This window comes from Myxocyprinus asiaticus, chromosome 13, assembly GCF_019703515.2.
Source record: "Myxocyprinus asiaticus isolate MX2 ecotype Aquarium Trade chromosome 13, UBuf_Myxa_2, whole genome shotgun sequence".
Taxonomy (NCBI): domain Eukaryota; kingdom Metazoa; phylum Chordata; class Actinopteri; order Cypriniformes; family Catostomidae; genus Myxocyprinus; species Myxocyprinus asiaticus.
In genome coordinates, this window is record NC_059356.1 from 32,845,218 (window position 1) to 32,870,219 (window position 25,002).

The 25,002-nt window shown below is 38.9% G+C and overlaps 3 protein-coding genes across 5 annotated transcripts in view; 1 reads left to right on the top strand and 2 right to left on the bottom strand.

Moving 5' to 3' along the window:
* Nucleotides 1–15,712, bottom strand: part of arhgdig (Rho GDP dissociation inhibitor (GDI) gamma) — a 39,651-nt gene extending 23,939 nt beyond the window's left edge. The window contains exon 1 of one of the 3 annotated variants that reach the window (XM_051713915.1): nucleotides 15,549–15,712. Coding sequence is in view for 1 of the 3 variants with exons in the window: in XM_051713914.1 (XP_051569874.1) it covers nucleotides 6,792–6,864 (73 nt within the window). In the remaining 2 variants the exon portion in view is untranslated. Of the gene's footprint in view, nucleotides 1–6,791; nucleotides 6,880–14,320; nucleotides 14,345–15,548 lie in introns of those variants that run through there. The other 2 variants (XM_051713916.1, XM_051713914.1) reach the window with 2 other exon arrangements.
* A 2,019-nt stretch (nucleotides 15,713–17,731) lies between these two features.
* On the top strand, nucleotides 17,732–21,207 carry LOC127450100 (uncharacterized). Its single transcript, XM_051713872.1, has 2 exons — nucleotides 17,732–18,657; nucleotides 19,449–21,207. Exons 1-2 carry the CDS (start codon nucleotides 17,823–17,825, stop codon nucleotides 19,904–19,906), a joined length of 1,293 nt encoding a protein of 430 aa, XP_051569832.1. The 5' UTR covers nucleotides 17,732–17,822; the 3' UTR covers nucleotides 19,907–21,207.
* Nucleotides 21,208–21,277: 70 nt separating this feature from the next.
* LOC127450112 (transcription factor Adf-1-like) lies at nucleotides 21,278–24,554 on the bottom strand. The gene is made up of 2 exons (XM_051713911.1): nucleotides 23,579–24,554; nucleotides 21,278–23,338 (listed from the first exon to the last, which is right to left on the bottom strand). The coding sequence occupies exons 1-2, from the start codon at nucleotides 23,906–23,908 to the stop codon at nucleotides 22,874–22,876; spliced, it is 795 nt and encodes a 264-aa protein (XP_051569871.1). The 5' UTR covers nucleotides 23,909–24,554; the 3' UTR covers nucleotides 21,278–22,873.
* Nucleotides 24,555–25,002: the final 448 nt, after the last annotated feature.

Sequence of the window (25,002 nt, forward strand, 5' to 3'; positions counted from 1 at the left end):
ATCCATACTGATAACACATCTGTGTAGAAAAATGAAATGAGCAACATTTCTCTGATTCTCATGACTTGGACTCAAATACCGAACATCAGTTTTTCATATGACTTGTTATAGTTTTTGATTGACCACATTCCTACACTTGTTTTTAAAGTCTTTAGATGACCAGTCACGACCAAGCAGGGAACTCTATTGGAAGGTGAATAAAATGGCAACACCTGTTAAAATCTAATGTGAAATTTGTGCTCTGTTAAACTATATAGTGTGTTCAACAGATTACTTTTTTACTGCTCTACAGACTTGATAAACGGGAGACTGATGGTATTTTCTTATTGCTAGATCTTGTCACCTCGCAGTAATATCCAGACTTGAAACATCACCTAATTCAGATTCACTAACCCTTATAGAGACAACACATGTATCTCTTTTAATATTCAGTCATTTGTTCTAATCCTCACATAGTGGGGAAGTGCACCCCTCCCTGACACTGATGATAACAGAGATTAATTTCTATTTAGCTCATTTGAAAGACGGTCCCTAACCAAATCGTCATAGTCAGACATTAATATCTACAAGAGCAACTTGGAAATTCATATAGCTGTCCCTGTTTAAATATAATAAACTGGCCTGCTTTAAGCAGATTTATTAAGAAACCTCATTGGACTTTATTAATTCACCCAGTATTCTGACACAGAAAAACATGTTTTCGATGTCAAAACCAACACACAGCGTTTCAGTGTAACAGCTAAAAATAACAGGGGACTATCACAACTCGCCATGCAGACAGCTGAGGCATTGCTCCCCAGAGGAACATAAAGACCCAGAAAACTGCTCCCATGCAGGAGGCCAAGAACAGAAACAACCATTTGTCATATGAATTAAGAGAGCCGAATCGTTACATCCATATAACTCCCCCAGAGAAGAAGCCTAGTGTGAATACTCCATAGAAATTAACCGCTGAAAGCTTGCACCTGGGTAAGAACAAATGAAGCTCTTTGGAGAATGAATGCACCTGAACACAGCTATAGGGATCAAGGAGAGAGGTAGAGCCTGCAGAGAGGAGATATTTTTCTAAAAAATCTTTATTTGTGTTCTGCAGATGAAAGAAAGTCATACACATCTGGAATGGCATGAAGGTGAGTAAATGATGAGATTCATTTATGGGTGAACAATCCCCTTAACAGCGATCATTCACGTGGCTTTTTATGTGAAAGGGCCATTTGACTCTCATAATCACGTCGCCTTTGGTGTGCAAAGGTCTTTAGACTGGAAAAATCACACTTCTGCTCTTGTTTATGCATTTCAAACATTGTGGATTTACCTATTCAGCCTCTGTTTCTATGTTTGATTTTACGGACATTTAGGTTGACATTGTGCACCAAGCACCATAAACAATTATGGTACTCTGATGAGTCACACTTGATGTCTAATGTAAATCTTGGGCCAGTTCAGAACTAATGTTTTAGAGTGTGTCAATCTCTAGCTCAGCAACCATGGACAGTCTTCTCTCCAAATGATTTTCAAGAGTGATGATGAACCTTCTTTACATTATGAGGGGAGGACCAAAACACTGAGTGCTGTAATGCAAAGGCAAATGCAATAATGGAAGGACACTGTATATAAAATCTGATTTGATGGAATCAATAGTGTTTTTCAGGGTCACTTTTTAAAATGCCATTCGTTTTAAATGCCCTATTTTCACTTGTATATGCAATAAAATATATCACCATCTCCTTTTGCATTTAGACAGCACTAGCTCAAGGACTATGACACAAATGCTGCCATATAAAATAGCCATCAAATTTCCACCGCTAAAAAATGTAAGAAAATGTGGGAATTAATTTTGTATCTCTACATAAATTGAAGCTGTGAAAAAAAAAAAAAAACACTCTATCGAGGAAGACATTTTGAGGAAGGAAAATCGGATTATGGATTATGGGGATATAGAATGATTTGCGTGATTTCCAGGAACAAAATGCTGTCAAACATATGGCAATACTCCAGCAGCAGAAAAGGAAGTATAAGCCAATTAACCTACAAATTAGAGAGAAATATACAATCTGAATGTGGTAATGAAGTGTGAGAGGAGATATTTGGCTATGCATAAATATGTATTAATCAACTGCTGACTTGTGTGAAAAGAAATTGCTTAAATTGACTGCAGCGCTATGACATTTTACTAAAGTGAGGCCACATATTGCCAATGGTGTCCTTTGGACCAATATTAGCTGCATAATGAGGCAATTTAGTTAATTATCCATGTGCAATTACAGCTGAAATATTTCTAAAAAAAATGCACACTAATTAAATATCTTGCACACAGAACATACAAATCAAATCCCATGAGTTGAGATTCACAACAGGGAAGCCTGGTCACACTGCATAAACGACTGGAATAATTGGGAAATTGAAACCATATCCAAGAGGCAAACCCTGCATACTCACAAAGCTAATGGGAATTTATGCTTTAAAGCAGCAAATTACAAGCAATATGACCTATGTGAGGGATTGTTGGTAATGTTGTTGGGGATGGTTTTAGATACAGTTCCATTGGCAATTCAGAGTATGTTTTCTTCATAATCAAGATGGACAGACAGATAGATAGATACTTGTACATATTTATTGGTGAATGAGACTTATTGTCCACAAGCTAAAGGCTAATCACTATTCATTTCATTAATGTCAGTCAAACATAAGGACCACCTCCTAAAGAATCTCTAAAGAACATTAGTGATGGCCAATGTACCCAATTCTCTCTGTGGCCATTAGTGAGAGAGGTCATCTTTATTAGCAAACAAGAGAAATGACAGCAACTACCCAGATTCAGACGCATTTAATATCAATGCTAATACATCTCAGCTCTGAAAAGCTTTTTTAATTGGCTTTCCCCACCCTGCCTCTGAATAATTTCTGAGTTAAATATGTGAAACGCAGAATTTTTAACTTCAAAGGCAACGTGCTTTGGCCAGCTTTGATCAGCAGAAGCAGTTTAATGTCTGGCTACATTGTGATGAATAGCATGCTGGTTTTCTTCTGATGCCATACTGCAAGTTTCAGTGCACAGCTAATGAGGAGGAGAATAAACGAGCAAAGACCATTGACAAACTGCAGTCCCAAATATTCTATGGACCTTTTGCAGATGAATGGAAACAAAAGGGTTTATTATTAATATAGGCCTACAATAAGTTCGGTTTCTTAAAGAAATATTCCAGATTCAAAACAAGTTTAGCTCAACTGACAGCATAATGTTGATTACCACAAAAAATAATTGCGACTCATCCCTCCTTTTCTTAAAAAAAAAAAAAAGCAAAAAACAAGGTTACAGTGAGGCACTTACAATGGACGTGAATGGGGCCAATTTTTGGAGGGTTTAAATCAGAAATGTGAAGCTTATAATTTTATAAAAGCACTAACATTACTTCTTCTGTTAAAACTTGTGTATTATTTGAGCTGTAAAGTTGTTTAAATAGTCTTTTTTACAGTCATTTTAGGGTATGTTGACATTACATTGTCATGGCAATGAAGTTGTAAAATTGGCTATAACTTTACACAAAATATTGTTTCTGTCTTGTGGCTATATTTTTGAAACAGTGAGTATTTTAACGTTCAAAAATTGGCCCCCATTCACTTCCACTGTAAGTGCCACATTGTAACTCAAATTTTCTGCTTTTTTAAAGAAAAGGTGGGTCAAAATAAATGTTTTTGGCAATCAATATTATGCCACAAATGTTGCTGATTGAGCTTAACTTCTAATGAACCCGTAAAATTCCTTAAAGATAACTCAAACTGCACTATTCTTTTAATAACAGAATATTAGGACCCTTCTGATGAAATAACATTTTGGCAAACAACATATACATCACAAATATTTAATTGCATTGTAATATTATTGTGACGAGGAGGAGGGCGTGGCCGGGCAGTGAGGGTGCATGGCCGGCACTGATTCAACTAATCAGCGAGAGAGAGAGAGATAAAGGGGAGCCGGAGACGCCAGTTCGAGAGAGAGAGAGAGAGAGAGAGAGAGAGAGAGAGAGAGACACGTGGTGTGTGTTTGTTTATGTTTGTTTAATGTTGTTTTAACTTCATTTCTGTCATTAAAGTTTACGTTGACTGTTCTGCCGGTTCCCGCCTCCTCCTTGCCCACCTTACCCCGTTATAATTATATATGCATATATTGTTATATGTGTAATTCCAGGGGGTCCTGCACCAGCCTAGCAACTGCCATTGAGATGAATGGAAATGCTAACATATTGCTTTCTCCAGGTATTATAGACCTTCTTGAGTGCATCTTTTAATTGAAAGTCCATGTTGGTGTATCTTAATTCTCCCTATATTTTGACACTTTGTAATTGCTCTGCAACACAATGATGTACACCCTCACATCTTCCACTCTCTCAGTTACTTTGACAATGTGTTTCTCTGCTAAACAAACTGAGAGCATAGTCAAGAGTGATCCAAAATCTCATACCATTAAACTGTGATACTGTAACTCGGAAACAAACACAAACCACATCAGGGCATAAATCTGCAAGACTCTACACTTTTACATACAGAACACTGCAAGCCAGTCGACACCTTCACAGAAGATTATGCCTGTAATAATCCAACAAGAATACATTCTAATAAATAATATAGAAGAAACACAAATTAATGCACATATGTTGATGGCAAAACAAAGTGAGAGGAAATTAAATAAAGAGGTAGAAGGCAGCCAGACACATTTCAATTTGTAGGTTGATTACACCTAAAACACACTGTGGTACTATCAAAACATTCCTCTGTTTGTTTGAGCGGTCCCCCAGCCCGACACAGCAAACTTTCTGGCTTGACCAATGGTTTGAGTTGGAGAGGGGCTATCTGTTTGTACATCCAAAGAAAGATGAAGGGGGTTTTCTGGAATCTGTTTGAAAACAGCAATTATTTCTGCAGTTCCATTTGATACCTCTAGAGGTGCAGAAATTACACACTTCAGCTTTTATCAGACAGCAGCTGCAATGAAACCAGACCAGCATGTACTGCAAGGCAGAGCAATGATGCATGTGATCCTACTCATTCATATGGCCTTTCCCGACATGGTGCACAAACACGCCAGCTTTTTGAAGTCTCTGTTTCTTCAACATGCAATCTAACTGATTTACTCCCTTAAACATGTGTCAGGTCTCTGACGTGCAGCCATCCATCACATCCCAGCAGCTGCTGAGGCTCAGTGAGTCGTGATGCAGCTCTGCCGGGCCACAGGGGGTCTTAGTGTGTCAGAACCTGCAGTCCGTCAGAGAGAGAGCTGAGTCAAACCCACAGAACCCGATTCTGTCCATCTCAACATCATTGCAGTATTCACAGGATCTCCCTGCCTCAACCTACTATAAGTGTTCTCTTCAGCAATGAATCATAGGTGCCAAGAATCTAAGATACAGACCGCCCAGAGTCTGTTCACTGACCATCTGATGAATACTGACACTTTCTCAATTAGTCAAGCTCTTATATGATTTGCTAACTTTACACAACTTCAGGTAGAATGTTCATAGAGACTATTGCGCAATTATTTAAATAAATTTTTCCCACAGTGGACTTTTATGGTGGTAGAATCTATTTCATATAACCCCGCCCCTAAACGACACCTAAAAATAAATAAAAAACTGTGGTTGGTCATTTTACATGTAGGTCCAATTTTTTATTCTTATTAAATGTATGGTTTTCGACCAGAATAAGTTGCAAAAGACCAGACTTTTTGCAATTTAGTCAAAGTTCTGGCAATGTGAGATGAGTGTCATTGCTATCCACCACACACACAAATATGCACACATGCACCCTTTCCTACCCATTTTACATATGCATGCAGATGTTTATTTTCCACATATCATTACTTCCTACACAACATACAGTTTTTCATGTTCCTGCAGATGTCCAAGTTAAACTGAGATGATAAGAGAGTGTGAGAGAGAGAGATAAAGAGGTAAAGTAAGAGTGAGAAAGACTGGAAGAGTGCTGAACACTGGATTGGTGTCAGGAAGCAGAAGATCTGCAAAGTGAAGCCCTGAAAAAACAAGTTCTGTGACATGTAATTACAAGCAACATCATGATCACAAACACAAGCAACATTGTGAGAGTCACTATGGACTGATCGATCCAAACTGATCAGACCACCTTTGCTCATTTTAATTGCATCTTATGCCAATCATAAAAATGTCTACATCCCCAAAGGAAGTCACCATACAGAATAATAATCTTTTTGACTTTGTAATGAGTTTAGAAAATATGTTTTACATTACAGTAGGTTTCATTATACATATTCTGCATCAAAGTTCTTTAGCAACAAGCTTTAAGGCGGGGGCTTCAGAATGGTGGACCATTTGAGGTTTAAAAGGATAGTTCACCCAAAAAGGAAATTCTGTTATAATTTACACACCCTCATATTGTTTCAAACCAGTATGATTTTCTTTCCTTTGAGGAAAACAAAAGGAGATGTTACACAGAATGTTAAGGACTGACACCCTCAGTCACCATTGACTTTCACTGTATGAAAAAAAAAAGATCCTTAGTGACTGAGAATAACATTCTGCCTAACATCTCCTTTTGTGTTCCACAGAAGAGAGAAAGTCATATGGGTTTGGAACGACATGATGTGAGTAAACGATGATAGAATTTTCAATTTTGGGTGAACTATCCCTTTAAGGAGCATTTAAAATACATACACTGAAGTTGCAATAGATCATTTATTTTAAGTAATTCAACAAAGCATTATTTTTAACTTTTGCACATTTTAATCTCAGAAAAGACTAAATAAATGCAGTCCTCACCTCTGTAGCAAACTGTTAACCAGAGCAGTTCAAGAAACTGTCCTCCAAATTCACAAACATCCAAGCCCAACATTGTGAATAAGCTCTTTCCACAAGCTTTCCAAATGAATTTAGAAAAAATACAAAAATACAAAATCAAGCAAGAGCCACTCCCAAGGTACAGAAAAGTGGCTGTCTGCAAGATATGTGCCTAAAACACATAAAAAAGAAAAAGAAAAAAAGATTCAGAACAGCATCTCTCCTATTGCCACAAAACCGAGACAGAATCACTGGGTGTGGGCGAGAGAGAGAGAGAGAGAGAGAGAGAGAGAGAGAGAGGGAGAGCAAGTGGATGTGATAAAGGGAGATGGAAGGGAGAGAGTGCAGCAGAGAAAGAGTGAGAGAGAGAGAGAGAGAGAGAGAGTGAGGGAGAAAAAGAAAACAAATGCACAAATGATCTGTGCGTAATCCACGCTGGACAACCGGCTGCTAAAGTGTTGGCAATGAGAGGCAGTAATGTGGGAATGTTATTCTTGTCTGCAGACGCTATTGATTCTCCGGCGGGAGAAGCGAACCATCCACCTCAGTTTAGCACGCCTTCCAACCCCATCACTCATTAGACAGGAGACTGCGATGATCTCATCCTCTTCCTCACACATACGCAAACACACACCCTTTCCCCTCCTTTCTTTTTATTCCCTCTTCTATTTCTCTTGTCTTCACATTTCTGTTCTCTAGAGACACTTATTATTCTACCCATCCCCCATTTTATATCAACTATCATACTGTTTCCCCTTTCATCTCTCTGTCTTTCTCTCAGGGGCAACATGCAGTGTGAACAGGTTTTTTTTTCTCTCTGGTTGAAGATGTCTTTCTATCTGTGACACCTTCCATCTCTCAGCGATTTTCAACCTGTCAGAGCGACCTGCCAGAGGGCAGGTCGTGGGCATGGGCGTGGCCCCTGCATTTGATGCTCAGCTATTGGTAGCCCTTTGCTGAGGGGCACTGCATTGCTGAGCCCGTTTTCAAGAAGGACATCAGATTATGTGCGTTGACCCTATACGGCATCTCACTGCAAGAGTGCTGCAAAGCTGAGTGCTTCCAGGATTGTCTTTGTGTGGTACTACCCTCAGTCACTAGAAATGCTAACAACACATTTAATTCCTGTTCATACCAAAAATCTTGTGTGAACAAGGTAAAGACAAGCTGAGACCATGGGCAGCCACTTGTGCAGTTGAGCATTTCAATGACATTTTCCAACATGACTACACACGAAATCGGCATGCTGTTTTCAAAAGTTCATGTATCCTGAAATTGACTCAATTCTTAGGAATTACTGATAAGCGCCATCAATTTTTGCATCAATTTTAATGGTTTACACATCTCTGTGGCACTACTGATAGCATGTCGCATTCTCTTAGAAATTGGTTATGGTCCCATGGAAACCAGGAAGTAATCACGTTCACTCTGAAACATGGGTTTGGGTCCTGTGTAAACCATGAATTAATCACTTTAAGATGATGGTTCACCCAAAAATGAAAATTCTCTCATCAATTACTCACCCTCACGCCATCCCAGGTGTATGGCTTTCTTTCTTCACCAGAACACATTTGAAGAAAAATAGGAAAATATCTTAGCTCAACAGTTCCTTAAAATGCAAGTGAATGGTGATTTCTCTTTTGAAGGTCCAAAAATCACAGTCAGCATAAACGTCATCCATATGACTCCAGCGGTTAAATTAATGTCTTCTAAAGCAACACAATCGCTTTTGTTGCGAAAAAGATTCATATTCAAGTCATTTGTAACTAGAAAGCATTGCTTCCAATTAGCAGCGGTACGCGCATGTGACGTAATCACTTTGGCATGTTTACATGAGAACTGACGCAAGTGCGACACTCGAAGAGCAGCGCTGTTTAAAACGGAGTAGGAGGAATGCTGTACAGAAGCTTCATTGGTTTTGGTTTAGATTCGTATTTGTATGTTTGTGTACTCACAATGGTGCATTTGTGTGCTTATCCTGGATCTCAACCGAGAGAAGAACATGAAATTATGTCCGTAACAAGCCAACGTGAATACGTCACACAAGGGCCACGTGAATTCATAGTCATATGGATGACGTTTATGCTAACTGTCTGTGATTTTTGGAGCTTCAAAAAGGACCTACTGAGCCAAGATATTTTTCTATTTTTCTTCTGCTGAAGAAAGTCATACACACCTGGGATGGCATGAGGGTGAGTAAATGATGAGAATTTTAATTTTTGGGTGAACTATCCCTTTAACATAAACAATGGTGAGCACAATTCAGGGGATGCATTTTTGCTCTTAAATGACATTTTTACTCCACTAATGGTTAGGTTTAGGGTTGGTGTTTGGGTTAGAAGGTCGGTTTAATAAAATATGCATTCCTGTTGACTCTACACCATTTACAACTAAACCTACAACTTGATTGTGGTGCCCCTATGTGGACATTTCACCCGGAATCTAGTCAACAACACGTCCAGCTTCGGCCACTGGGGGCAGTGGTTAAAATTTCGATAAGCACAGACCGATTTCAGCAGCAGAACTTTCAACCTCCTGTTGCCAAATTCACAACTTCAAACAAACAGCAGAAATGTTCAAAGGTAAGATGTACAAGACTTAATGGAGTTCTCAGTTATGTTACACATATCAGCTTTGTCTTAGGTGTTTCTCTTAAAATTGCATAGGAGAAATAGAAGTAGACACAAATGAGACAATTGTTGACATACAGTCACATTTTGTCCTATACAGACACAACGCAATAAAGATACAAGAAATAAAAGCGCATTTTTATCCTAACCAGCCATGACTGTGCTAAGCAACAGGAAATCATTTTAAAATATTCTGATTGGCTGAGATTGTATCACGTCTCACAGCAGTTTCGTGTTCAGTATGAACATCCAAATTGCTTTTTGGTGGAAACTTGCCTGGATAGCATAGTCAAGCTAATTTAGAAGAATTTAATCATACATTTTTTAGTTCATATTAAAATCTAAATTTTGATTGCAGACTTTGGTATCTTGGTAAATCTGAGCACAAAATGTGACTTTGTTGAGATCTCCTCAGAAATTGTATATATGTCGATCAGCCACAATATTAAAACCACTTAATAAACCTGCTTAATATCGTGTAGGTCCCCCTTGTGCCGCCAAAACAGCTCTGACCCGTCAAGACATGGACTTCACAAGACCTCTGAAGGTGTCCTGTGGTATCTGGCACCAAGACGTTAGCAGCAGATCCTTTAAGTGCTTTAAGTTGCAAGGTGGGGCCTCCATGGATAAGGGAATACTGTTGCCGTGAAGGGGTGTACGTGGTCTGCAACAATCTTTAGGTAGGTGGTACATGTCAAAGTAACATCCACATGAATGCCAGGACCCAAGGTTTCCCAGCAGAAAGTGGCCTAGAGCATCACACTGCCTCCGCCGGCCTGCCTTCTTTCCATAGTGCATCCTGCTGCCATCTCTTCCCTAGGTAAACCACGCACATGCACCGGGCCGTCAACATGATCTAAAACAAAACGTGATTTATCAGATCAGGCCACATTCTGACGCTCACATGTCCATTGTAGGCACTTTCGGCGGTGGACAGGGGTCAGCATGGGCACTCTGACCGGTCTGCGGCTACGCAGCCCCATACGCAGCAAGCTGTGATGCACTGTGTGTTCTGACACCTTTCTATCAGCCAGCATTACGTTTTTTAGCAATTTGTGATACAGTAGCTCTTCTGTGGGATCGGACCAGATGGGCTAGCCTTCGCTCCACACAGGCATCAATGCACCTTGGGCACCCATGACCCTGTCGCCGGATCACCAGTTGTCCTTCCTTGGACCACTTTTGGTAGGTACTAACCACTGCATACTGGGAACACCCCACAAGACCTGTCGTTTTGGAGATGATGTGACCCAGTCGTCTAGCCATCACAATTTGGCCCTGGTCAAAGTCACTCAGATCCTTATGCTTGCCCATTTTTCATGCTTCCAACCCATGAAATTCAAGAACTGATTTTCACTTGCTGCCTAATAGGTCCCACCCCTTGACAGGTGCCATTGTAAAGAGATAATCAATGTTATTCACTTTACCTGTCAGTGGATTTAATGTTGTGGCTGATCAGTGAATATATATATATATATATATAGTGAGCACACACTCAATAAAAAAAATCAAAAAAGAACTGCAACACTGGAAACTGTTGCACAAAAAGGAAGCAAGATGAGTAGACTTCTCATTTCAACCACAGAACTTGGTGTAGAGCAGTTTCATACTATCAGCAAAATGGAGCTAGTCACCTCTGGTTGCAGTGTACTCACAAATTGGAGCTCAAAAATGTAAATAAGAAACACAGCAATAGCACCGAATCGCTCCTCTCGAGTTAACTGCGAAGCAGAACAAACCTCTTCCAACAAGAAAAACAAAAACGGGGGTTCAGACAGAACTAAACAGCATGTCACTAAAAAATACCTGTGTAACAAGGCTGACATGGGAAAGGAGGAGGCGAGAACCGGCTGAACCGTCAAAATAATAGTTTAATGAAAACTTTAACAAAAAGACACAAAACATAAACGCACACACTGCAGCTGCGTGTGGCTCTCTCTCTCTCAAACTGCTGCGTCCCGCTGCACTTATCCCTCTCCTCGGCTGATTAGCCCGATTGGGGGCCGTCCATGCATAGTCACGGCCCGGCCCCACCCTCCTCCTCGTCACAACCTGCAAATCATTTCCAAGGCAGCTTTTATTGGCTATTTATCATGCACCATGACATAGGTCATCATCTGCACTCATCAATAGGAGGCTAAAAGGCATCGAAATAATTTTCCTAAGATTTTACAGCTGCCTAAACCATGTCAATGCAAAATTAGCTCTCAGAAAACAGCTCACGTTTCAAATTCTTCTGAGGCTGCCATAAAACAGCAGTAGACCCTCATGGACTGATGAAAGTATGCCAGTTTTGCTATTAAGATGATCAACAACATCATCATATATGTGGTTTTGTGTCAAAGTGCAATGTCTAGTGGTGGAAAGAGTACTGATTTTTAGTAGTAGTACTGCTACTGAAGAAATAATTCTTGGTGCCAGATGTGCTGGTTTGAGTATTTTTGTAACTGCTGATCTCCTGGGATTTCCACACACAACAGTCTCTAGAATTTACTCAGAATTTTCAGAAACATCCAGTGAGCGGCAGTTCTGCGGATGGAAATGCCTTGTTGATAAGAGAGATCAACAGAGAATGGCCAGTCTAAGGTAACTCAGATAAACGCTCTGTACAATTGTGGTGAGAAGAATAGCATCTCAGAATGAGATGCGAGTTGGCACTGTTTTGGTGGCACAATGGGGACCTACACAATATTAGGCAGGTGGTTTTAATGTTGTGGTGGATCGGTGTATACACTTCCATTTTTAGAACACAAAGACATTTTTGTTCTTGAAAGAAATTGATGCTTCCTTTCACCGAGGATGCATTAAATTGATCAAAAATACTGCCAAAATCATTAATTGCAAATTATTATTACATATGAAGCAATTGTTTTAAGTGGTATTTATTAAAATTGTCTTTACCTGTGATGGCAAACATATACTGTGTCACCTGTTCCTTACAAAAGCATTCTAAAGTGCTAATTTGGTACTCAAGAAAATGTTCTTATTATTAGAACAATTGAAAATGGTTGTGCTAACATGCATAAATCACAATACAGTAATTTTGTCCCCATTTGCTGAGGTACTGAGTTCTTACAAGTTGCTTTACACTTGCAAGTCAAATTTTGGTTTTAAAAATAGTAAAAAAGAAACACATTTCTCCTGAAATACTATTTTCTCCTAAAATCTATTGTTTTAGAGATATGAAGGCTATTCCATGCATTACTGTTAGGATAGAGAGGGAAGTGGACGGCCAGATGCACAACAAAAAGACAAATAAATCACAGTCTCTAGTTTTATAAACAGACTCCTCACTGGTCCTAAACTACTTCTTCTAAATGCCAAAGACCTGCATCGCTGCAAGAAGATTCTTGGACAAACAGAAAATTTTAAGAATACAACATTTGTTTAAATATAAATAGCCATTTGTAATGTTCTAAATGTCCCTAAATCGTCTCTAAACTACATAATGTGCATAGTGACTGAAACACGTTCCTATTTCAGGTTTATTCTCATTCACGTATGTCCAAGTATTTTGGCTATTAAGTTAACATACTGTATAAAACTAGTATCATGCAATATCATAGAGGAAGAAATGTATCCTCTATGATATTGCAACAATTATCCAGATATGGAATGAGATTATTAAGCAAACTGTTATCAACTCCTACATGCCAACTTAATAAAATAAGTACAAAATAAACATTTCACACAGTGTTTAGAGAGAAATATGATTGATTCAAACACTAAAAGTGGTTCTTCTGTGTATGTATTATTGTATTACAGCTGCAATAATAAAGTCTTAATTAACATTAAGGTTATTTTAATATATCGAGGTATTTTTATTACGTAAATTGTAGAATTTGTTAACATTATGTTTTGTGATTTCTCATACCTTCTTTATATAACATTCATCCCTTGCACGCTTTTGGCCTCTAGTGAGTGAGGCTTTTCAGACAGATAAACAGCAGCACAGGGCAGGGAAGCACAGCACCGTGAGCGAGAGTGTTACCCGCTAGGACAGTTTATTTTGAACAAGAGGGGTGAATGGTTAAGGAATTTAAAGCGGGAGTACAATGCTGAACTGATGCGGATTGATAGAATCTGAGAGACCATCTGTGTGTGCGATGGTGCGAGTAACCGGATGGCAGGGAAAAAATTATGTTCAGTGAAAAGTCAAAAGAAGATCGCAATGTAATTGTAACTATATCAGATTTTTGTTTTTTTTTATCCCCTTTTCTCCCCAATTTTGGAATGACCGATTCCCACTACTTACTAGGTCCTCGTGATGGCGCAGTTACTCAACAATTCTCAGTTGCCTCCGCTTCTGAGACTGTCAATCCACACATCTTATCACGTGGCTTGCTGTGCATGAAACCACGTAGACTCACAGCATGTGGAGGCTCATACTATTCTCCGCAATCCACGCACAACTTACCACGCGCCCCATTGAGAGCAAGAAGCCATAATCACGACCACGAGGAGGTTACCCCATGTGACTCTACCCTCCCTAGCAACCGGGCCAATTTGGTTGCTTAGGAGACCTGGCTGGAGTCACTCAGCACACCCTGGATTCAAACTCGCGACTCCAGGGGTGGAAATCAGCGTCAATACTCGCTGAGCTACCCAGGACCCCCTATATCAGATATTATTAATAATACACTGGAACTCGTTGCGTGGGCATTTTTTGCCCCCATATTTTCAATTTCGGGGATATTTTTGTTAATTTCAGTGGCATTTTTGCAACGAGCCCCCGTTAATTTCCGATACTATTGGCACAGTATCTTTCTAAGGTTTTTAAAAAGTTTGTTTTAGACATATAGTAGCAAGTAAACAAGATATACCCACATATATATCAAACTAAATTGTGTTAATGTTTGACACAGTTAAAACATTGCCTACCTTAAAAACAAGTGAAGTTTGATCAGTGGTTAAACATGTTCATACGGTTCCCTCGTACCTGAATGAACTGCTCCTTTCCAGAATAAAATGAAATATGCAGAAAATCACCATATTACAGTTGACAGGGGAGAACGTCTTTGAGAAGCTAGAGAAGGGAGGACACCGGTGGCAGTTTATGCAAGCTGCTGTGCTCATGACGCTGTGCCCTGCGGGCTTCTGTCGTGCCACGCACAGCACGTTTTATTTTATAAACAGATTTTGCTCTTTTATCTTGCCGATTTCTTCTTCCCAAAAATTCAGAAATATTATGCATTTTTTTGTACTTTGTAATTGTAGTGAAAAATAACTGTAGCGAAAAATAACTGTAGCAACTGTAGTTGTAATTCATTACTTTCTACCACTGGCAATGTCCGAGTAAAACAGCCTGAGCTAGGAGAGCATAAACAATGAAAAGACATTCATCAGAATTTTAAATCAGACTTCTCATCCATGCACAAATAAAAATCATCCCATGGTGTCATACCCAAAATCCACAAAGATAATGGATAACAATGACAATTTATTTACCCCCTTTTCAAGTCGTTTGCACTTTTGCAAACAAAACAAATGTGTAATGTATTTATATAGTGATAAAGAAGTAGAGAGGTGTCTGTGGTGTCTAAAAGAGGACACAGGAGCCATTCAGAAGAGGATCTCTTCTGACTTTTTTTTTTTTTTTTGTCTGTAAGGAAGGATGTGGCTGCGTACGACTTTACCAAAAAAGTACATTGAAAGTTACAGGATGGCGCGTAGTACTGCTGTCTTTTGTGCAGTGAACTTATTAATGCACCAAAGTATTATAAAACTTCCCAATAATCAGATATTAATATCACACAATAGCATATATTCTTGTAAAATGATGCAGAATCGCATAATTTTAACATTAATAAAAACTTAAAAAAGGTTTAAATCTGCAAGTTACTTCAACTTCCTGCAGTACTAGACATGCAAGTGTTTCCAAGCAAATAGATCTTTGAATCTCACTCAGAAAAAGAGAGTATATGTCATCATACATAGGCTAGATCATATACAGGCTAATGCTTAAATCCTAAAGTAACAAACTTTGCCTGCATTAAATGCATCGTTTGCATCTTTGCAGACTTACTACATCTACCGCAAAACAAAGCATTTCTAACACTGCGAACAAAGTTTAAGAGAGTACGTGAAGAAGAACGCAAAAGTGTCTTACCGCCTGGTCTCGTCTTTCAGAGATGTAGATGCGGATGTGAACGAACAGTGTTCAGATCATGTGTACCAGGAAACAACGTTTGCCAATCACAACTCGCGACTTAAAGACAGCTGCCTGCCAAGAATGTCACTTCAAGCGAGTGTAGCTTAGCCTACTACCGTACTTTACGGTTTTGTAAAATAGCGTAATATAGTTTGTTACTACTTGCAAATGTACATCACCTTATTAAAAATATGTCAATTATGTCAAAGTACCACTGAATGTACCACTGTCTAAAATTAGCAAGTGTGCTGCAAACTACAATTGCAATGTTAGTAGTAGGCTATATTTTAGCCTATACCTAAAGCACATTTATAAATCTATGCAAACGATCTCCATGTCGCATAACGCGCATCAGTATATTAAAACATATCTAGCTCCAAGGAAATGCCTCATAGCTGCATTTCTAATCAAATGAACGACAGAACAGGACTGAACAGTTACTCCAGTATGTTGGAATCTGTATCACAAACTGAGAACTTCTAAATATGGCTTGTTCTCAAAGTCATTGCTTACACAGCACTAATCATTGTCTTGACATGTCTGCAAATTCCACAACTGGCTTTTCAGCATTATGTAAAACAAAGCCTGCTGCGATCAGAATATTTCTCCAAACATGCATGTATTACAGTTCTGTTGACAATGTTTGTAGCATTCACCCGTATTCATGCCAAGAAGCTCTATGTAGATTTAGCTTGCAGTCTTTGCATGTTAGGCAGCTAAACCTCAGCACAGTTCTTTCATTAAAATGAGCATGGTCACCATACTTTGTGCCAACAAAAATATCATAGACCCAACAGTTATTGTTACTACATTTACATCAATTGAGGAAACACGCATGTGGTTGATCACTGGTTTTGCCTCTTCTGCAAATTAATATGCTATTCTTCAAACATTATAAGAGGCTGTCGGATGAAGTCTGTCATTTTGTTAAGGCTAATTTCTTTAGACAGTGGTGGCCCAAATTACTAATGTTATGCTTGCGGAAAGTAGATGCAATAATACATTGTCACAGGATGTAATATGTCTGTGGCCTGGTTTTGAGGAACTGTGACTCCTGTTTGTGTCCACAGATGGATTGCATTTCTAAAGTGCTTTGGGTTGATAGTCTGTGCCTGTGAGTGACCCTAAATCTTAACCCTCAGATAGTCTACTCCGAGGGAGTATCTCCAGAGTAGATGAGGGACAAGAAGAGAGTAACAGAGGAATGCTGAAGCAACTAGTAGTTTAACCCCAGGCCACATCTCTTTTCACTCAGTCATAACTTTTTTCTCTCCAGAGGACAATACCATACCAAGTTTCAGCAGCATTGTAGAAGTTCCTTACCGCCCCTTTCTGTTTGAAAACGGAATTATATTTTCTCAGAATTAGACATTTTATTTGACTGTATGTTGTTTTTGCTTTTTTATTTATTTATTTATTTATTTATTATTATTATTATTACCGTAACTTGGCACCTTATTCTAATTCTGTTTTGTTGTTGTTGTTGTTTTTTGTGTCTGCTCTATTATTTGTTCAGTGTTTTCTAGTCATTGCTCGGTAATGAGAAACACAAAGATGCGCAGTTCACGATATGTCTATACAGTGATAATGTTCAGTTCTATTTGTATACATATATATCATGTATTTATTTAAAAAAGTTGAAGGCTTATTTTATTTAGAAACTGAACGCCGAAACAGCTCGAGCAGCTCTGGGCAATGACGTCTGGGAACATTATTCGGACCAGAGATCTTTTTATACAGCTCCCACAACCTCCGCGTTTTTACCATAGGAGAGAGCGTAACGGTCAACTGGCGTGTTACGACAGTAAGTCACCGTTTGCGGATAACGAACAAAAGAATGGGGGAAGCCGTAAACTGGCAACTACCGCAAAATTGCCCGTGTCTTCTCTTATAAAACAGCAATTTTTTTATTGTAGTAAACCCCACACAAAAGAATATTTAGTGTTAAACAAATTGAATATTACAGGACAGGCGGTCAGTTCATTAAGTGATGAGCTGTTTCCTCACAAAAGCCGTTTATTCAGCACACTGAAGCATCTCCTCATTGACTTCCATTAAAAAACGGCTTCATGTCTCCTTGCCATTGAATATCTATAGGACCGCCGCGTTATGCACTTTGTTGCTAACGTTTTTGTCAGTATTTGTAGAAGGGCTCTGATTTGGACATGGGCGGCGTTTATAGAGGAGCTTTTTAAAATGTGACGCGCGCTCTACTATCAACAAACAGCAAAAATGGCCGCGGTGAAAGAAGTGCAGTTTCGGAAGCATCTGGCAGTTGCACTGGTCTATGCAATTGCAAAGAAAAAAAAGAACAAGCGACGGAGGTGGTATGTGCATCCACTAAATAAAACCAGAAGACAAGATGGCGAGTTTGCCCTTTTTGTTCACCATATGCGGAACACAGACGAGGAGATGCATTTCTCGTATTTCAGAATGTGCGCCGCGCGGTTTGACGACCTCCTGAAAAGGGTATCGCCGTTTATCAAACACGCCAACACGCACAGAACACCCATTTCCACTGCCGAGAGGCTGGCCCTGACCCTCCGTGTACTAGCATGTGGAGCTACGCAACAAAGCGTGGCCGAAACATTTAAGATGGGACCGAGCACGGCCCGCAGGATAGTCACGGAGATGTGTGAGGCCATTTGGGTTGCCCTCAAAGAAGAGTTTGTTTCTGTACCCAAACGTGCGCAATGGGAGACCATCGCGCAGGACTTTTGGAGCCGTTGGAATTTTCCGAACTGCATCGGAGCCATCGGAGGTAAACAAGTCTTGCTGAGAGCGCCATCACGCTGTGGCAGCTTGCACTTTAAAGAGACGCATTCTGTTGCGCTTCTTGCTGTGTGCGATGCGCAATTTAAGTTCACTATGGTGGACATTGGAGCCTACAGCCAAGAAAATGATGGAGGTGTCTTGCAGGTGAGTCCTTTTGGGGAGGCCTTTTTGCAGGGACAGCTGGATTTGGCCGCACCAAAGGCCCTACCTGGGACAACGACTGTGTGCCCTCATGTCATCATTGGAGATGCAACCTTCCCCTTGAACATGAACCTGATGCGGCCCTATTCAGGTATTATAACTATAGTCGTATTATCTTACACTTACTTATAACTGCAATACTTGTTATGCATTAAAGGGATAGTTCACCCAAAAATGAAAATTCTCTCATCATTTACTCACCCACATGCCATCCCAGATGTGTATGACTTTCTTTCTTCTGTAGAACACAAATGGTTTTTAGAAGAATATTTCAGCTCTGTAGGTCCATACAATGCAAGTGAATGGTGACCAGAAATTGGGTCCAAAAAGCACATAAACCAGTATAAACGTAATCCATACGACTCCAGTGGTTAAATCCATGTCTTCAGAAGTGATATGATAGGTGTGAGTGAGAAACAGATCAATATTCAACTCCCTTTTTACTATAAATCTCCACTTTCACATTCTTTTGCTTTTCTTCATGCATATCACCACATACTGGGCACAGTGGGCAGTGAGGCTAATTTATTGTAAAAAGGACTTAAATATTGATCTGTTTCTCACCCACATCTATCATATCGCTTCAGAAGATCTTTAACCACTGGAGTCGTATGGATTATTTTTATGCAGCCTTTGTGTTTTTTGGAGCTTCTGAGTCCTGCCGTCATTCACTTTGATTGTGTGGACCTACATAACTGAGATATTCTTCTTAAAATCTGTGTGCTCTGCAGAAGAATTTAAGTCATTCACATCTGGGATGGCATGAGGGTGAGTAAACAATGTATTTTCATTTTTGGGTGAACTAATCTTTTAAAACTGAAGTGTGTCAGTAGATGCACTTTACAGTCTGATCCAGCATAACTTTTGTTTTGTTTTTGACAGGGGAAAATCTCACAACTGCCCAAAGAGTGTACAACTACAGACACTGTTGGGCACAACAGACAATAGAGAATGCCTTTAGCATCATGTCATCCCAGTTCCAGATTTTTGGCCGCCCAATTGAGAGTTCGGCCGAAAAGGCAGTGTGTATTGTGCAGGCTTGCGTGGCTCTGCACAACTACCTCATATCAACTGATGCTGCATCTGCGGAAAAGGCTAAATACATCACACCAAACCTAGCAGACGACACCACACCAGCTGGAGATGTACGACCTGGAGAGTGGAGGGGACTGACAGAGCCAGGCAGCAGCCTAGTTCCCCTCGGCAGGCCGACTCATCCTCGGAGAACACAAGCTGATACTGCGACCAGAAAAGTCTTGAAGGACTTTTTTCAGACACCAGAGGGTTCTGTTCCCTGGCAAGACCGTGTTATTACATGTGGACTGAATGATGCCCATTAAGAGCAACTGACTTTACATATAAATTGAACTGAATACATGTAAAACAATGCCTCATCTATGAATAGAATCCATGTGAGATCAGTAAAAGAAATCTAAAAGCTTTCTGTTAAAATATGACCATTGCCTTTTTGAATGCCGTAAGGTTTTATTGTGTTCTCTTATCTACCCAAGAACTGTAACAAATATATGTTGATAGTGAAAATTTACATTAGAGAATAGAATGCACAAAAATGATTCTAATTTAAGAGGTTTTTAAACTAGGTGTATGTAGCCAACATACAAATCCTCTGCTAGAGAAAACACACATTTACAATTAGACTTTTGATTCCAAATATTAACGTTACTGAGATACAGCCTTTGTGAAAAGTAGCCTGTATGACAACTAGCCCTGGTCTTCCCCTTGCTGTGTAGGGTAAGTGGTCAATTCAGCATTTATAGCACTAATGCTAGAAGACGTTTCTTTTATGTAAGCTAGCCATTATATGCACCTGTTACCCTCTGTTGTTATATTTTATGATGCATTTTGTGAAAAGAATACCCATCATGATTTTATTTTATTTTTTTATAGAAAGAGAATATAACAATTTTAATTTGTTAACATTAGTTAATATGAACTAACAAAGAACAACACTTACACACTTATTAATGATTAAATTGTTAACTTCAACATATACTAATACATTTTTAAATGACAAGTTGTTTGTTAAAGGGTTAGTTCACACAAAAATGCAAATTCTCTCATCATTTACTCACCCTCTTGCCATCCCTGATGTGTATGATTTAACCACTGGAGTCATATGGACTACTTTAATGCTGCCTTTATGTGATTTTTGAGCTTCAAAGTTATGACCACCATTCACTTGAATCGTGAGGAACTAAAAAGCAGAAATGTTCTAAAAATCTTTGTCTGTGTTCTGCAGAAGAAAGTCATACACGTCTGGGATGGGATGAGGGTGAGTAAATGATGAGAGAATTTAATTTTTAGTGTGTAAATTCTGTACAAATATATTGTTCTTTGTTAGCTCATGATACCTAATGAACTTACTAATGTTAACAAATAGAACTTTGTAGGAAAGACAGATTTAAGTGTTACCAGACATTTGATACCACTGCAAAGATGGGTTTATCTAAAGGTGGCAAACAGGAAAGGGAGACAGGTGTCAATGGTCAGAATAAAGACAACAGAATAATGAATAGTGGCATTTCAGATTCAAGTAGCTTTTTGGCTTTACAAAAGAAACTTGACATTGCCTTAAGTCTCACTTTGGGCAGAAATATGAATGGCTTCCAGGCTGCTGAAAAAGACATGAATGGAGCAGCATAGGATAAAAAAAAAAGAATGAAAAGGAGGCACTTTAGTATTTGAGTAGATTTGGTTCCTTGTGTAGATTTATTATAAAACATCTCATGGCATGGTCTTAGAAAATGTTTGAATTTTTCTTTGACTTTTATTTTTATGCACTTTCATAAGTTAAGGCTTTAGTTGGCAGTCATTTATTGTCTCTGTTTTTGGCTAACTTTTTGTCCGTGTCTTCTTGGACTTACAGTGACACCTAGTGGTGCGGATGCAGCATCATTCAAAATCAATAGTTTTCAGTTACAGATGCCATTGTAGAGATTCACTATTCACAATGAGCCATGATTCATTTAATCCAAGAGTGAAAGTGTCCAATAACAAGACATTTACTGAGATTAAGCGAGTAGTATTCAGGGTAGGGTTGCACCAGCTGTCCGTAAGGTCTCACTTATGTTGAGAAGTTCACACTACGGGCTTAGTAACTACTAGTTGGTTTGTAAGTCAGTGCTTATTTTGGTTGCACCACCTGTTCTTAATGCAAGACTTAACTAGTAGGTCGTAAGCTCTCCGTAAAGTAATGCGTAGTCGCATACCTGTATCTATCCAATAAGCAGCCTTCAAATTTGTACATAGAAGTGTTAAAAAGCCGCGAACTTCAATTTGATCTTGTTACGGTTGATGTTCAAACCTTGTTTACTCACGTAACTGTCAGCTGTAATAAATTATATCCCCACTGAAATACGATACGTAATAAAAGTAGATTTGATAAATAGTATATTTGCCCTATAGTAAATAAAAATATTTAATAAGTGTTTCTAAAATAAATGAGGGGTGATAAATAAATACTAATACAACAGGCTGGAAAAATAGACATTTATTCATTTTAATATCCAATATATATTTTAAATGTGTTGAAACTTGACACTGGGTGATGCTCCCTGAAAACTGCACCGTTAGATCGGTTTCATGCTGAAGAGCTGCTTAAAAGTAAGTTTTATTCTCTTTCTCATAAATGTAAACTAGTGTAAATATCATACATTGGACTGTATGTCGAAATGATTGATGCCTGTCACGAGCTCATTGATGTCATAAAATATCAGTCTGCTTTTTTTTTATTCCAACTGTTACTCCTGGAGTCTTCCGTAAATATTTAGTTTATACGTAGGTTTACGTTCTACCTAAGTTTAATTGTGCAACGCTCAAATATTTAGCAGTGCGTAAATTGTGACTTAGTGCCCATTTATGCCACAACTAGGCTAAGCTGTAACTTACATATAGCTGGTGCAACCGGCCCCAGGTGGTCATGTGAATCTAAAATGGCAGCCTCCATGAAGGTGCCCCTGCCCCATGTAGAATAAAACATCATTCATAAGGTTACTGATATGACTAGAGTCCTCATCTCCAGCGAGTGCTCATGATTTTGTTTCAAAATTACAAATAGTTTCTTTAGGAGTAAAACTTTTTAATGGGGAAAAATTACTGAGCGCACCTTTAATTTTTAGTTATTGTATGATTTGTTTATTTAGAGTATTTAACTTCAGATAAGCTTATTTACATATTTACAACAACAGATTGTCACAACAAGGAGCTTGTTTAAAAAGACAAAGTACAGAAAGGCTGAAAAAATAGAACATTTTAGTCTGAGAAACAACACATAAAATGAACAGTCACTACTGTGTCGTTTTAATGCCCTGTTCTTCCAGCACCTGCATCTCAATGTCGAACATCACGTCCTGTAGACGTTTTTTAAAGACGGCACAGTGCCTTGGTGGCAGTTTGCGCATAAAATCAGCAACAATCTGAGCGTGCCTATCAAAACTGTCAGATTTATCCTTCTCCAGGAAAGCGAGTACTTGCTTAATGTCTGTTTCGTCTGCGTTGTCCCTTTTCCTTTTCCTTCTGTTGGGTGGTTCAGGGGTTGAGGACAGTGTTGACATAATTTCGTAACTTCTAGCAGCTTTGCGTGCTGTGCTTGATCTCTCCAGTACCTCTCCAAAGCCATCCAAAAACATACTTGAGCGCTGCTCCTCTGTATCACTGTCACTGGTTGCACCAGAGGATGGACAGGCTGATGGGGCTGTGCATGAAGATAATACATCACCCACCATTTCTTTTGAAGGCGTATCAGTTTGAACCTACAGCATATAGAACAACAAAGAGTTAGTGAATGGAAATACGAGAACATAAACACTTCATATTAGCTAGCAAACGTCAAAGTTAGCTAAGAACTTTAAGCAAAGGTCTCTTACAAACATTTAGATAGCTATGAATGTTTACACAAACAAACGTTACAAATATGACGAAAGCTATCTGTATCTTCATAAAGCTGGCTAGTTAGCTAACGTAATATTACAGAATGCATAAAGTTAGCTTACCTTTTTATCAGATGCCATGCTGGACACAGTTTGTCGATGCCGAACGTAAGGTTTGAGCCAGGACATCTCCAAGAACAGCCTGGGAACTTTCGTGCTCGACGCCTCATCTGCATTCTTGCACTTCATCCTTTTCATTGCTTTACCAAATTTGTCTCGGATGTTTTTCCATGTTGCTCTGCATAATTTCGGGTCATCAACGCCGAGCTTCACTGCAATTTCCTTCCATGAGTTCCAGCTCATCCCTGAATCCCTAAAGTCTCTACGCGAACGATCGTACAGGTGCGGATATGTTTGCACCAGCTCAGCAACTCTGGTCTCCAATGTGTTCATGTTGTTACCTGTTTATTACCTCCTCGGGTGCGTCTCTCTCCAAGTGTCTCTCAATAGACCCTTTTCACACTCCGATATTTAGAACGCGGAAGTAAACGATTGCAGGGTATACTTCGACAGAGGTGAATGGGAGATCACAGTAAATATTATTTTCACTTACCCATTTGTTCCAAGACCAAAAGAAAAACACAATGCTACGTTTGAATGACTTCCCAGAAGAAGAAAAAAATAAATAAATAGAAAGCGGTGGATTAAGACAGTAAAATTGGAGAAGATGCCAAATTTACTGTCACTCACTCAGCAGCTGTCATAGAAACCCTCTCGCAGCTGTGGTAATTCATTTTTTTTAAACTAATTCCAGGGTAATATAACAATAAGCATAATGTTATAAATTTACACTCAATATTTTAAAAAATGTATAATATAAAAAAATTGCGAGATTTACGCTGATAAATAAGGCGGAAACGCGTCATCGCAGTCTGTGAAAAAGGCCTATCAGTGGCACTGGCCAGTCGGTCAGGAATCTTCTTCTTTAACATTTCTTGGCGGTTAGCGAACCAGCTTATGATGCATTTCCGCCAACTACTGGAAAGGAGTGTGCCATTCCCAAATTGGTTCCAGTACACATTCCCTGATAAATGGAGGCTGTTTTTTTGTCTCCCCCCCCCCCTCCCCCTCCCCCTCCCCCTGTTAATTTCATCTGTAAATCAGACATACAGCATATATATCACATTGAATAGTGAAGAGTCAAACATAGTTCATATAAGTGCAACAAAACTATATACATAAGGGGTATACAGGACATATTCAAATAAAAGTGTCAAAGCTTCACATATCTTCAGAGTCTTCATTGCTTTGTGATTCTTCAAGTTTTTTTTTTTTTAAAGCTTTTAAATAAAGTCTAATTTCTGTCTTAAAGAGTGCAAAATTGGGTTTTTCTTTTGCCCATTTACATTTGTGTATATAATATTTTCCATAAATAATAAGTAAATTCATAAGATACATTTCTTTGAAACTTGTTTTGATCAAAAATTAAATAAATATCTTTACTACATAGATAAACTATTCTGTCTGTTAATATGTAAAAGAAATAC

What these genes read in the sequence shown, in the direction of transcription:
- LOC127450100 (XM_051713872.1), top strand. Translation starts at nt 17,823, where the DNA reads ATGGCCGCGGTGAAAGAAGTGCAGTTTCGGAAGCATCTGGCAGTTGCA. An exon ending in CCTGATGCGGCCCTATTCAG is followed by an intron (nt 18,658 to 19,448) that starts GTATTATAACTA and finishes TGTTTTTGACAG; the next exon opens with GGGAAAATCTCACAACTGCC.
- LOC127450112 (XM_051713911.1), bottom strand. Translation starts at nt 23,908, where the DNA reads ATGAACACATTGGAGACCAGAGTTGCTGAGCTGGTGCAAACATATCCG. An exon ending in GCATGGCATCTGATAAAAAG is followed by an intron (nt 23,339 to 23,578) that starts GTAAGCTAACTT and finishes TATATGCTGTAG; the next exon opens with GTTCAAACTGATACGCCTTC.